Raw genomic sequence first — 14,325 nt, forward strand, 5'->3', positions numbered from 1 at the left:
ATTCCATGTGTCTTTTAAACTCTTAACATGACGTGAACATTAAATCATGCAATGTCAACTGAGACTGTGACACTATTGTTTTTGCTTTTATTAATCATGCCAACCTCAAGAGTTTGAATTAAATGTATTTTTGTCTTGCTTGTGAAATTAATATTTTATTTATGAACTTTTTTTTTTTTTTTATGCGTGAATGGTATCATTTTTCTTCCTGTTTAATTTTTTGAAATATTAATTTTAAATATAGATCTAAGTGTATTATCTTTTTTTTTTCTTTTTTTTTCTGCTGCATCAGTTGTGAAAATTAGAACCCAAGATAATGGCTTCTATATACTATATTTAATTAATAGTCTCTTCTCTCTATGATATTTAGCATTAAACTCTTTTTTTTTCTTCTTGTTTACAGAAATTATCCCCCGGTCCATACTTTTGACAACATTTGAAGGCATTCATTACTTACTTTGTGCGCTGGGAGATGGTTCTCTCTTCTATTTTTTACTGGACCCTACCACAGGTACACTGATTCTCTTTTATTCTAAGACATTGCTTGGATGGCTGCCTCATCAGGTGGTATGTGCTTTAGATCATCCCAAGTTTGAACCATGCCCACTATGACAAAATAATCTTCATATTTGAAAGAATATTCAAAACTTCTAATAGAAAAATTAATGATAAGTTAAATGTTTGATAAATAACTGCTTTTTCCATATGTCATACAGCAAAGCTTTTCTCAAAATGTGAATATAAAAACTAAACCTGTTACAAGAAGACTCTCAAATCAGTTCACAGAAAGTGAACCATGCCATTATGATATCATTTTTCTTTGTTACTTTAACCCTACCTGCCCTCAGCCTCTGAAACTTTTCTCTATGTCCTTCCTTTTACATTTTTATCTTTCAAACTCTATATATAATGAAAATCAATCTCTAATAGCAGTGATGCCCAAAGTACGGCCCGTGGGCCAGCCGAAACGTCACAACAAAGTGTAGAAAAATCTCCCCCCCCCCCCCCCCCCCCCCCACACACACACCATTTATGTGTTTATGAAAGGTGACTCTGAATGAGAATCTACCAGAAAAAGTGAACGGATCTTTACATGTTGTGGCACATGATTATAAGCCATCATAATTGTTTTCTAAAGTAACTAAGGCTGTTTAAAAAAAAAAAATAACATCATAAAAACGGCATTATAAACCAAATACGACTGCATACTTGGTTTGAGCGGCGTATAAAAATATTGTTAAACTACTCTAATAAATTGGTGTATCAATGGCAATATTTACCAAAAAGAGACAAGAAAATGAGTCGTTGGTAAAGCTAGCTACAATGTTGCTCACAATTTAAGTAGAGAAATAATGCAATTTTCCGACGAGTAAAAAAAATAAACATCTAATATCCCATTAATTAATGTAAGTACTAGATCCAGAGTTTGTAATAACATTGTTTCAGGTCAATTTCTTTTCCTATTTGTTCCTTTTCGGACATGTGGCCCGCAACACGAGTGTCGAAATTAAAATGGCCTGCAGGTCGAATTAGGTTGGGCATCACTGTCTTATAGTATCTTATAGTAGAAGTAAAAACAGTCTTCTTAGTAAAATTCTGACTCCCAAGGATCTAAAAATCATTTCAAATTTTGATAATCCATAGGCTTATTACAGGCCTAGATCTACCTTTTATGTGCCTGGTTCATGTTAATGGCAAATTTTATGAACATTTTCATGTAAAATCACATTTTCCATGTGAAACATGGGCACAGCCATTTTCAAAGCTAAACATATGGTTTAATTATGATTGGTTGGTTATTTTTAGACATTTTTTTCTTCAAGAAATAGGCAATACAGAAAAACCAGTAAATTTTGAAAATTACTGAAAAAGCAATTCACTGGTCTGGTTCTGTAAATAAACAACATTTTAAAAACTATTTGATTGTTTTATGCCACTTTATTGTGCAGGCTATCTCTCAGAGAAGAAGAAGGTGACTCTGGGAACACAGCCCACCATGTTGAAGACTTTCAAGTCTCTGTCTACAACCAATGTATTTGCCTGCTCAGACAGGCCCACTGTCATCTACAGCAGCAACCACAAGCTGGTCTTCTCTAATGTGAACTTGAAGGAAGTCAACCACATGTGTCCACTCAACTCTGATGGCTATCCTGACAGGTGGGCTGAAATAAGATAGTTGACTTCAAAGTTAACTGTAAAGATATATAGGGCAGGTGAAGTAGAGGTTGGGGGTTGCTAAGAATGTTTGTATGTAACACCAGCACTATAGGGCAGGTGAAGTAGAGGTTGGTGGTTGCTAAGAATGTTTGTATGTAACCCCAGCACTGCTACAATCTCACCAATATTGTTACGAATCTCACTATCCAGGCTCTCTGCAAACTGCACCATACACCACCAACTCAAAGAACTTGACAAGTCAGGGCTCCAAAATAACGTAAAGGTTTAATGTCCATAAATAACAGCCAATACTGTACAATTGGCAGCACGTAGAACAGTACAAATAGCTCTGCGATAACAAATATCTCTCCGATAACACCGTTCTGCCGTATCAAGTCTTGCACTGGTCTCTCCGTCTCGTTCCGGGCTTGCACTGGGTTCAACAGTTCGGGACTGACTTCACACACTTGGGCTCGTTGTGTCGGACTCGATCAGAGACCAAGATCAAGACGCCGTTCATCTCAACTGTACTTGACAGTACTCCGCACTGAACCGTCGTAATGCTCCGTACAGGACCACACCGTTGAACTGTGCTGTAGTCGACCGTGTTCTGAACTCCTGTCGTAAACCCGCTTTCTGAACCGTCTTGACTGCGACACCTCCGCTCTTTATATAGGGTCCCTACTGGCCTTCTAGAACCGGACAGAACGCCGCTCGACGTTTCTAGGTGGTCAGATGACTACAACTCTCGTGACGCCCCTGAGCTCTGTTCACGTCGGCGATCCTTCCCGAACTGTCCTGTTGACCCTCGACTCGGCTGACAGTCGTAACTCGTCACGCTTGACCGCTCGTCTAGCGCTGGCCTGGGGCGATTTGCGTCGGCTGACTACACACACACACCACTACCCCCCATCTGTGCCACCACCAGGTTTATAACAATATTAATCACACATTAGACTCTTGGGTAGACTCATGAAGTAACTATCCTTCTGCTGACAAAAAAATGTTGCCAGCACTTCCCCTGTGTTTACACACAGTGAGACTTTTAGCTTCATATAGATTGTTGTTATCTTCTTTTGAAAACTTAAAAGAGAATGCTTGCCTTTTCTATTTAGCACAAAGTCATTTTTATATAGCAAAAATGTATTTAATATTACTGTTTGAAAATTAAAAAGGAAAACTTACTGACTGAAAATGTCTCCAGGATCTAGACCTAATCTTGGAAAAATTTTATGATCCATATAGAAAATATATATATTTTTTTATCATATTTAAAAATATTATTATCACAAAACTTATGAGAAAACTCATCTATTTTCAAATGATATTGTTTGACATTGTATAATATTTGAAACAAAATTGATTGTCCATTGTTTTTATAACTATATTTGTAATATTTAAGACGATTACTTTTTATTTCTTGTCTAGTCTTGCTTTGGCTAATAACACAACTCTAATGATTGGCACAATTGATGAAATACAAAAACTTCACATACGTACAATTCCTTTGAGAGAAACTCCTAGGTTAGTAACAGTAGTTTAACTCAGTATCTTGGACTTTTTCTTTCTTACATTCTTCAACTATTATGCACATTATTGTTGGACATTTGTTCATGAACAATTCTGCTGAACAGGCGTATAGCTTACCAAGAGCAGACTCAGACATTTGGTGTCATCACATACAGAAGTGATTCAGGAGACCGTACATTACCAGGTTTTGATCCCCAGCCACCTCCAGCCAGCCTGACTGCCTTGAACACTTCTTCAGCTACATCCAAACTGTTATCAGGAGGGGGAGGTGCAAGTAGTGCTGGTGATGCTCTGAGTGATGAGCAAGAAGTTTATTCTCTGAACATTCTTCGACAGAGCACATTTGAAGGTAAGTTTTTTTTTTTTTAATCACATCTCAATCTCATGTCAAATAATAATTGTTTTCTTTATCAATATGAGCCTTGTTTGTTTTCTTTTACAAAAATATAGAAGAAAAACTAGAGAGTGATAGTAAATGTTATAATGATGCAATGTCACAGCAGTTTGGAAAGTGGGATGACCTTGTGAAACATGTTCTGAAATTCTTGTCAGCTTAGACATGATGCACTGGATTACAAGAAATAATGATTCATGAGTCTCTTTAATAACAAACTCTTTTTACATACATGACACACACAAATCCAATCTGATGTGCCTTGGGAATAATTCAACATACTAACTAACATTAACACAATATCAACTATTCTCCTTTGAAAAAATACTCTAACAAAACTGTAAATGGTTGTGGGTGTCTTGGAGAGTCTGAGGAAAAAATTAAAATGCAATTAGGGTTGCTACTAGTTATACTTCAGCTGTTGTGCTGTGACCTTGTCTAAAACCTGCTTGTTCTTCCGATATAATTTTGTCTGCTATCGGTTTTAGCTGGTTTAATATAATATTTAACAGGACTTTGCTTATGGGGATGATGGTGTGGTAGTTTTGTACATCGCCTTTCTTTGGAAGAGTGGAAGGAAGGGCTTGTGCCATTCTCCTGACTGCCAGATCTTGAATGTTGCAAATCTTAACTAGTGCATTTATCATGGGTTCTCCTCCAGCTTGTTCACCAGGAATGTTGTCAACTCCCGCTGATTTTCAGGGCTTTCACTGTTCATGCTACTTCCAAGCGAAGAATAAGATATTCCACAGAATATGGTATGCAAATAAATGCTGAAAAATCTCAAATTATGACCAATAGCCAACAGGGCTTTAACAGGGGCTTTTGCATTGGAGGTGAAAAGCTGACTAGTGTCAGTAGTTTTAAATATCCTGAAGCTCTTGTCTCAGATGAATAGACCTAACCCGATCTACTGGCTCGAATTGCACAGTCCACAGCAGCACTTTCAAAACTTAAAATAATAGGAAGACCAAGGCATAGTCCTCAACACCAATGTCAGACTGATGCATTCCATGGTCATGGCCACATTCTTATAAGCTTGCAAGTCATTGCTGACTGCAGAGCTAGAGAGAGGATCCTAGCCATGGAATTGAGATGCTACAGAAGGATCCTGGGTATCACATTTAAAGACCACATCACAAAGAGATTAGAAACAGGGTTACTACAGCATTTGAACCCCAAGATGACCTGCTAACTATTGTAAAAAACTGCAAACTAAAACTTTATGGCCATATTACAAGGTCTTCTGGGCTTGCAAAGACCTTCCTTCAGGGAACAGTACCTGGAAAAAGAAGAGGCAGACAGAGAAAGTGATGGGAAGACAACACAAAGTATGGATAGGCCTGCCATTGAAAGAGGTTCTATCCAAGGCAAAAGACAGAGAGGAATGGAGAAGGATGGTTGACAAATCTTGTGAGGTGGCTCAACAGACTAATGGAGAGGTGAAGGTGATACTTTAGCTGAAAATTCTGTGTTTCACTAAGTATTTGATGATTATCATATTTTTTATATATAAAGTAGAAAGTAAGGTGTATGTATGTATGTTATGAATAGAAATCAAAACCGTTTGACCAATCTTGATAAAACTTGGCAGAAATGTTCCTTTGGTGCTTACTTAGACCGTAGTGTATGTATTGTAGCCCTAAAACAAACTTAGGACCCTCAAAAAAAAAAATGTTGACCATCTCTATGAAAGCATTATAGCTTCATCGATCTAGGCCATATTTACATGAGAAAAAATCGAAAGGGTCTAGATCTAGATCTAATTTTAAGAACTACACTTTGCGCAGATAGTTTTTTACTTTGACACATGAAAATACAAAATATAGTCTATTGATTTCATTACGTAATAAAATTAACCTTCAATTTTGTGTTTCAAAAGCATTTTTACATAAATTCGTTCCATATATCTGCGAATTCAGACGTCCTGACTTACTTTATAATCTCTTTCATTTAACAAATCGGGTAAACCCGTTTTAATTGTACTTTATATCCTATTCATCTATCGCTCCTTTTGTTTTTTAATAGATATGAATTATCGGCTTCGGGTAAACCCATTTTCGCAAAACTACTTTTATTTTCGTAGCGAAAGAGAAAAATTTGAAAGGATCATTAGCTAAGTTTAACATACATCTAAATCCAATCCATTAGATTAGTAAACACAAACCGAAGCAGGACGTTTTGGCGCCGCCGTTTTGGTGCGAAGGTCGTTTTGGCGCAAGCCGTTTTGGCGCGAAATACATTATGTACGTTTATTGTATTATTTCTTTTAAAAGAATTATTTATATCTATGTTTTGCATGAGTGTTTGTGTTAAGACATATTTTTCACGTACTAAATGTAAATGTGTGTTTGTTTTTCACATCATTTTCTTTAATAAACATTTTGGCTAGTGTATGTGTGTTTATTAAGAGGCACACTTTTATTTTCAAAAAAGTTTTTTAAGATATTACTTTAAAATTAAAAACAAAATGAAACGATGATAGAATTGATGCAATTATTTGTTTACATTAACATTGGTTTATTTAATGACTGTATGGTATCTCCAGCTATACATACCAAACACTTGCTAATAATAAGTAAAAATATAATACATGTACCATGTTTCTCAAAATACTTTAAGTTAAGTAAACATAGACACCATGGTTATTTGCCTAAGTTGCTGGAATTCAAGGGTTCATTAAAAAAAGCTACATGCTTATTAAATTATCGTCAAATGATATCTCGCGCCAAAACACCTCGGGGCCAAAACGGCGGCGCCAAAACGTCACGTACCGAACACAAACTAAGGCCCGCAGCCCACGGGTAATGTTAGGCTAGTTTTTATTTATTAATAAGTGTTGAATGAAGTTTCTGATTGACCAAACTGATATGTTTGTTTTATCTCCTGCCTGCAGTGCTACATTCCCACACATTACTGCCTAATGAAAGTGCTACCAGCTTGTTGTCTACCACACTGGGAGAAGATCCTACACCTTATTACATTGTAGGCACAGCACTGATTAGTACAGAAGAAGCTGAACCAAAGTCTGGGAGAATTATTGTATTCCATTACAATGAAGGTTAGAACATTTGCTTCTGTACAGTTACCCTTTTAGTAATCATATCCTTATCAATTAAATCATTCTAAACAAATGGCACATGATCTCTTAGATGTTCACATTTTGGAAAAGTTTTTTTTTTAAATTGTCATTTATCTTTTGTGTACAAATGTGAATTTAATCACTTATAATAATATAATTAGAGATGATTAGTTTTTAGACTTTTGCTCAAAGACATAAAAAACAAAAAGGAAGATTACACCAACAGTTTGTTGATAATTGAATTCATATTTTCTTATTCACTGTCTTGTTTGCATATTCTTTGTTGTTTTCCCCAGGTAAACTAACAATGGTGGCCGAGAAAGAAATCAAAGGGGCTGCTTATAGTATGGTCTCTTTTAATGGGAAACTTCTTGCCAGTGTCAATAGTACAGTAAGTTTGAGAAGCTCTCCACTTTGAGTGAATTAGTTTATGTGTTAACATTGTTACTACACACCCTGTCAGTCTGCTAGGGTATGGACCAAGATTCAACTTTTGGTCCTTGCTAGAGGGTTATATTCTGTCTCCCCTTACAGGGTAGAGATCAAAGTACATCCCTGTTTCCTCTGCTAGAGACCAGCACTAGATGATCTTCTTTTTTCCCTATCCAGCTGGCACTAGGTGTAGCCAAACTTTTTTAAATTGCATTACACTTTTGTATTAGATGTTAAAAACCATTTTAAACCATCAGCACATGCCTCAGTAGAGTGACACCTGAGATTATGTCATTCTCAGCCTATGTGTTCTGTCTCTGGTTAACTATTTCCAGTGGCAAAGAGTGGTATAGTTCAATTAATATCTCACAACACATGCCTAGGACTCATAGATATTATTTTAAACTCCTGTAGTTGATATATCTGACATTATTTTCAAATTTTGAGTTTGAAAATCAACACAGCTGTACTGCATATTTTTACGTTCATAAGTAACTGTGAAATACAATCTAATAAGCAATAGACTAGAAAAAAGAAATAGAAGCTTTAATGAAATCATTTGTATGAGTCTAGTTGTCAAGAAATGAAAACATCTTAAAACACTTGGCAATATTCCCACACATTGAAATCTGGGAAGTTAAAAGTTAGAGCAAAGTGAATGGACTCTTTAATCATTTCATTTCTCTAAAAGAAAATTAGGATTCAATTTCACCTTCACCTATTACTTAGTCTGTTGAACCATTGGGGCACCACACAAGATCTGTTGACTTTCTCTATTCCTCTCAATGGAACCTTTAATTGCCCAAAAAAATGTGCAAGTTCTGCTTATACTATTCACTGTTCTTTGTGAATAAGAGAAATGTCTGTTTTGATGGATAATTATGTTTTTCAATTGCTATAAAAAAATTATTTGACATACTCATTTGTAGTGGACACAAAACAAAGTTCTACATACTGAAAGTATTTGACATTATTTAACACCTAGAGTCCAAAGATGGACCGTGGCCTCTTTTATCAAGGACATTAAAAATGTTGCAAACGTTGGGTGATGAAAGACAATATCATGCTTTATAGAGTGAATTTTGTAGACATTATATCTTGATCCATACGTTGGCTAGCAAACAGAAAAGCAGCTATAAACCATTAAATGTCAAAAGTTTAGATTGTTTTGACAACTTGATATTCATACTATATAGGCTGGCCATTGTAAATAAATAGTCTGTCCTGGATCTAGATTCATGAATGTAGTTTCTCACAATAAAATCCTCATCATACATGGACATCTTCTCAGCCTAATCACAAGCTTCATGTTGATGAAAACAGTTTACGACTGGTATAAGGATTGGATTGTTTTGGTTATAAATCTTTAATGTCACCATGCACATTCTTGTGGAAAGCATTAATTTCAAAAAAGTCATAGAAAAAAAATATTTTGGCTGTTCTAATAAAGAACGAGGGATCAGAATGTTTTCATTGATTTCAAAAGAAAGTTATTCTAAAAAAATTAACTTCTCTAGGTTCGTCTGTTTGAATGGACACCTGATAAAGAACTGCGTTTAGAGTGCAGTCATTTCAACAACATTCTGGCATTGTTCCTCAAGTCTAAAGGTGACTTTGTGCTGGTAGCTGACTTGATGAAATCTATTGCTCTGCTGGGATATAAACCATTGCAAGATGCTTTTGAAGAGATTGCCAGAGACTGTAATGTCAAGTGGATGACAGCTATTGAAATCTTAGATGATGATAACTTCTTAGGGGCAGATAATTTTCACAATCTTTTTGTCTGCCAAAAAGACAGGTAGGGAAGAAATTGTTATTCTTGGCCAATGTATTAATACACATCTGTAAATAATGATGTCGTTCTAATCTAGATGATTTATTTTCTGTGAGTTTGAATTACTGTTGTGTTTTCAATGTAGTGCAGCTACTACGGATGAAGAAAGATCACAGATGCAGGAAGTAGGCCTCTATCATCTTGGTGAAATGGTGAATGTTTTTAGACATGGTAAAGTTTTTAAATGATTTAATTTGCATCTGTTCTATCAATCAAGTTAAATTTTTGATGCATATACTTACATTTGAACTTCAATTAGTTACAACATTTTTTTTCCTAATGTAAAAACCTATTTCAATAACATTTATCATAAAAGGCTAAATCATTAATAAAATTTAATGGCTTAAATTTATTCAGTCCAAGTCTTTAAATTAAAAAGAAAATTAAATAATGAAAATATTAAATGCAATAAAATTTTCTTTTAATAATCAAACAAAAATTGAAGTCTGATTAAATGTTTCTTGTTCTCATTAGGATCCTTAGTGATGCATCATGCGGGTGAGAACACAACTCCTGTTTTAGGATCGGTACTTTATGGGACTGTTAATGGTGCCATTGGTGAGTTCTTCCTCTGGGAATCATTTTACACAAATTTATTTTATTTTCAGCAAAAAAGTATTTATTATGTTGAAAGTGTGTCCTTGAACTTGTGTGAATATATTTAGTTTTATTAGATATTACTTTTAGGTAGTATATCCATATATCTCTATTTCTGACTGATTTATACAGGTATGGTTGCTCAGCTGCCTCAAGATTTTTTTAACTTCCTATTGGAGGTACAGAATAGATTGAGCAAAGTCATCAAGAGTGTTGGGAAAATAGAGCACAGCTTGTATCCTTTCATTCAAATAGGTTTTAATGCACTCTTTTCATCAGTACCATTTTTAGTGGACCTTGAAAGAAGAAAGGCTGCTGTAAGTTTTGGGTGGTCTGTCCATGTCACGGTTAGATAAACCTTGCAATCTATAGGGCAGATGATGTAAAGGTCATCTCCAATTAATGTGGGGCCCAAAGATCCCAAAATTAAAAATCCCAGTCTTTACCAGGAGAAAAGATATTGAATATCCAATATTATGACATTTTGCAGCTAGCACAGTTCTATCTTCTGAAAGCGAATTGTTTTGTTTTGAAATTAAATATCTAAGGCATTTTTCACAAAAAGTACACCACTGTAAAAAAGATTTACTTTTAATAATAAAATCATGGAAGGCTATGTTATGTATAGGAGGTGATTTTACTGTATATTTTTATAGTAAAAAATGTTTATGCAAATGATTTTTTTTTCTATTTCCCAAACATAATGGGCAAAGAAAAAATTGTAATAGACTTGGCGTAAACCAACAAAATAAACTTTGAATTGGAGAGTAGACTTATGAATGCCATCGAACATTAAATGTGATTTTATATTGCAAAGATATGTTAAGAAAAATTATTTTTTTTAGGCTCCCAAGTGGAGAGTAAATTATTCAATGAGTCTATCTATGTGCATATACACATATTCTTCAATAAATAAACAAGATTACAAAGATTATTCAAAAATGGTTCATCCAGCCAGATTTCAACATTTTCTGCACAAATACCAGAAGCTCTAAAGTATAAACTATCAACAACCCAAATCCTTCCTCCCTTCATACAAAATAGACGAATGTGGGATAAAACAACTGTCACTATGATTGCAGGCTGCCAGCATGATACCACAGGGTGTGGATAGAGGTTAATTATGTTAGTAGTAGTTTTACATTGTTACTATTCCTATGTATTCAATGAGCTGATAAGTTGTTATGAGATAATGTAAGGGTTCAAGGATGTCATTCAATTATCACATGGTTGCTGAAGGGCCAAACTCTGATTCATGGCCTATGGAAGAGGTCCTCCCTTTGTTATTTACAAAAGAGTTCAAAATTCCATGAGTATGAAAGTGCTAACACTAAACTATGTTTATTAGGTATTGTTTTAAAAAATGTCTAAATTATGTACATACATGCATTATTTCTTTTTTAAAAAGAAAAGTATATGTATGCTATAAACACATTATTTAGTAATATGTATATACATTCTAAAGATAGAAAGGAGAAATCTGTATGGGATTGTAGGGACAGGAGGTTTTTATGGAATAGGTTTGCTTTTCAAATGTTTGCTTGGATAAAGGAACTATGTTTGGTTAGTTACATCTGCCGAGGAATTTCCTTGACCATGGTTTTTAGTTGGAGATCATTCTTCACAGAGCAAAAGAGAGATACAGCTTTAGGATTTATTGATGGAGATTTATTAGAAAGTTTCTTGGACCTGACCAGAGATAAAATGCAGGAAGTTGTCCAGGGATTGCAGGTAAATCTTGGTTTAGTCTTTTGTTAGTTTATTAGTCTTTAGTAATCTTACATGATCTGTTGTTCATTATGTAAACAAAAAAAAACTATAGTTTGTTGTTACAAAGCTTATATCAACTCTGTCTGTTTAGGTATAAAGTTAGTAACTGTTATTTCTCCCACACCATTTTCTCTGATCAAGTTGAAATTTCACACAAATATTGATTGGCATAAACAAGGCATGAATCAATTTATAAAAATTAACCAATAGTTCAATTACTTATTGGTAATTCATAATTTTGTTTAATATCAAATAAACTGTTAGTGCTGAGTTCTTCCTCATAGATAAGCTTTGTTTTTTGTTTTTTTGTTTTTTTTTTTAAGAATTTTTAAATATTTTGCTTGTTTTCACACTTTGGAATCAATATCCATACTTTACCTTATGTTATACTTTTTAACCTGACTAGACTTAAGGCCATAACAAGAAGCCATAGCCTTATATTTGAAAGGTTAGTACACAATGCTGAATTCCTTAACGAACTGGATGCAAAAGTTTGCTAGTAACTGGACAGCTGCATTTTAAAATCTCAGACTTAAAATCCATCTCAAAACTGAATATCATGCACTTAAATGTGATGTAGGGATTTATTCAACTAGGGTCAACTATCCCTAGCTATTTAAACCTAGACAATGTAGTGACAAAAGGAATTGGTAAAGCTTCTTCAGCCATGGCAAAAGTTTTAAAGCAAGTTCTGGAAAATTCCTCAATGAAATGCTAGTACCTAGCTATATGACAGTGAGAGTTGGTCAACAGAATGTTTTAAAAAGGAGCATAGATTAAAGAAATTTGTATTGCTCTGTCTGTGGTATAGTATTTGAGGTCCTGGAAAGATAATGTTTCTAATCAGTAAGTATTAAAACAGAAAAAAATGTTAAAGGTCTGCTATATTAATACAAAGATGACTATTGGTTTGGACATCAGACATTACTTCAAAAGAGAAGATGATTACACCCTCCAGGGATCCATATCAATCTAGTCATGCGTGTTAATCAGTGCTAAGCTTATGGTTTTCCTGGCTGATTTAGGCAACCCATTCCATGCACCGATGGTGCTAGAGAAGAAGAATTTGTACGAGTTTCTCCTAGCATATGGAACTAGAAATATGCCTCTATCCTTTTGTCTTTCTATTTTATTAGGTTTTGTATTTGCAAATTATGGTTCAATGTTTTATAGTATTGTTGCTACTTTACCTTTTATTCTTCTATCCTGGAGTGTCTCTAAGTTTGATGATTTTACTTAAAATGTTACTAATTATTAAATTTTTACTACCTTTACTATTTTAACTGTGAATAGACCTTGTTTTTAATGATTTAACTGTATGGAATTTAGCTCTTGTAAAGGAGAGTAATCCTTGAAGGATTACGGGCACGACATGGCCTAAATTGTGCCGATGTGCCAAAAACTCAAACATAAATATTCATTTGTTATAGATCTCACTGCTCTGTTTTGCATCTGTTCTAGTTTTTTTTGTTTTCTTGAGTTGAGGTGTCCAAAACAGAGCATATTCCAATATTGGCCTAATCAAGGTTAAATATCATTTTAATTTTATGTTCTTGTTTAGTGTAGGCTGGGTGTTTCCTCAGGCTTTTTTTTAAATATATAGTCCCCGCATTTTAAGGGAGTTTTCAGTCTTGGCAATTTTCTCCAATACTGACATAAAAGGAAACATCTAGGTCTGAAGACTGTAACCGGAATATCCATGGGACAAGGTGGGGTTGGCCAATGGTCCATTCTCCGCCATCCATAGAGCTCTCCTAATGGAACTTTTCTGCATTAGAAAGCTTAAAGTGGATCCAGGCCCCTTCACGATATCACATTCACCAGATCCAGAAAAAAAACTTAATGATGAGTTTATATCTAGTATTAGAGTCTGGTGTAGTGCAATCCAGACCTCCGTCAAAAAGCACCTAGAGGGGGGAAGGTCCACTATTATTCATTTACATGACACTAATTTAGGCTTATTCATAATTCTATTTGGGTTATGTGTCAAACAATGATTAAAAACATGATTTAAAAACAGATTGTCAATGTTCTTTGACATCATTACTTTCTCATTGTCTCTCAAACCAAAAATGAAAATTTTTATATATATAAATATATTATTTATTCCGTAGTTACAAAAACCAATTTCTGTTTAATACTTGTGGAAATTCTGTAAGTTCAAACTTTATTTTCATTGCTATTTCAGATTGATGATGGAGAAATGAAGCGTGATGCCACAGTAGATGACCTGGTGAAGACTATTGAAGAGCTAACAAGAATTCACTAACCTAGAAATTATGTCTCCATGTAAAAACAGTTGTTTTTTTTTTGTAGTATTATTTTATTACAGATTCCAATGTGAAAACTAGTCTACCATCTCTAATGGAAAGATTGGGATAGCTTCAGGTATTGGAAAGATTTGATTTTTAGTTGAATAATTTCTTCTGTGGTTAGATGTCTGCAGAATGTGTGTACTATGGTATTCTTTTGGTTGGTATCAATTGTTCTTTTATTGTATATAATAAAGCATTTTTGTTCAACATTTGT

At 34.4% G+C, this 14,325-nt stretch overlaps 1 protein-coding gene across 1 annotated transcript in view; it reads left to right on the forward strand.

The window, feature by feature from the left end:
* The window catches only part of LOC106052815 (DNA damage-binding protein 1), a 35,022-nt gene extending 20,704 nt beyond the window's left edge, over positions 1-14,318 (forward strand). Inside the window, exons 16-27 of the mRNA XM_013208275.2 lie at positions 404-511; positions 1,950-2,157; positions 3,586-3,681; positions 3,792-4,036; positions 6,978-7,142; positions 7,460-7,554; positions 9,113-9,393; positions 9,515-9,600; positions 9,904-9,987; positions 10,159-10,261; positions 11,634-11,757; positions 13,985-14,318. Coding sequence (XP_013063729.1) covers positions 404-511; positions 1,950-2,157; positions 3,586-3,681; positions 3,792-4,036; positions 6,978-7,142; positions 7,460-7,554; positions 9,113-9,393; positions 9,515-9,600; positions 9,904-9,987; positions 10,159-10,261; positions 11,634-11,757; positions 13,985-14,065 — 1,676 coding nt within the window. The 3' untranslated portion in view covers positions 14,066-14,318. The remainder of the gene's footprint in view (positions 1-403; positions 512-1,949; positions 2,158-3,585; positions 3,682-3,791; positions 4,037-6,977; positions 7,143-7,459; positions 7,555-9,112; positions 9,394-9,514; positions 9,601-9,903; positions 9,988-10,158; positions 10,262-11,633; positions 11,758-13,984) is intronic.
* Positions 14,319-14,325: the final 7 nt, after the last annotated feature.

This window comes from Biomphalaria glabrata, chromosome 10 (genome assembly GCF_947242115.1).
Source record: "Biomphalaria glabrata chromosome 10, xgBioGlab47.1, whole genome shotgun sequence".
NCBI classification, from domain to species: domain Eukaryota; kingdom Metazoa; phylum Mollusca; class Gastropoda; family Planorbidae; genus Biomphalaria; species Biomphalaria glabrata.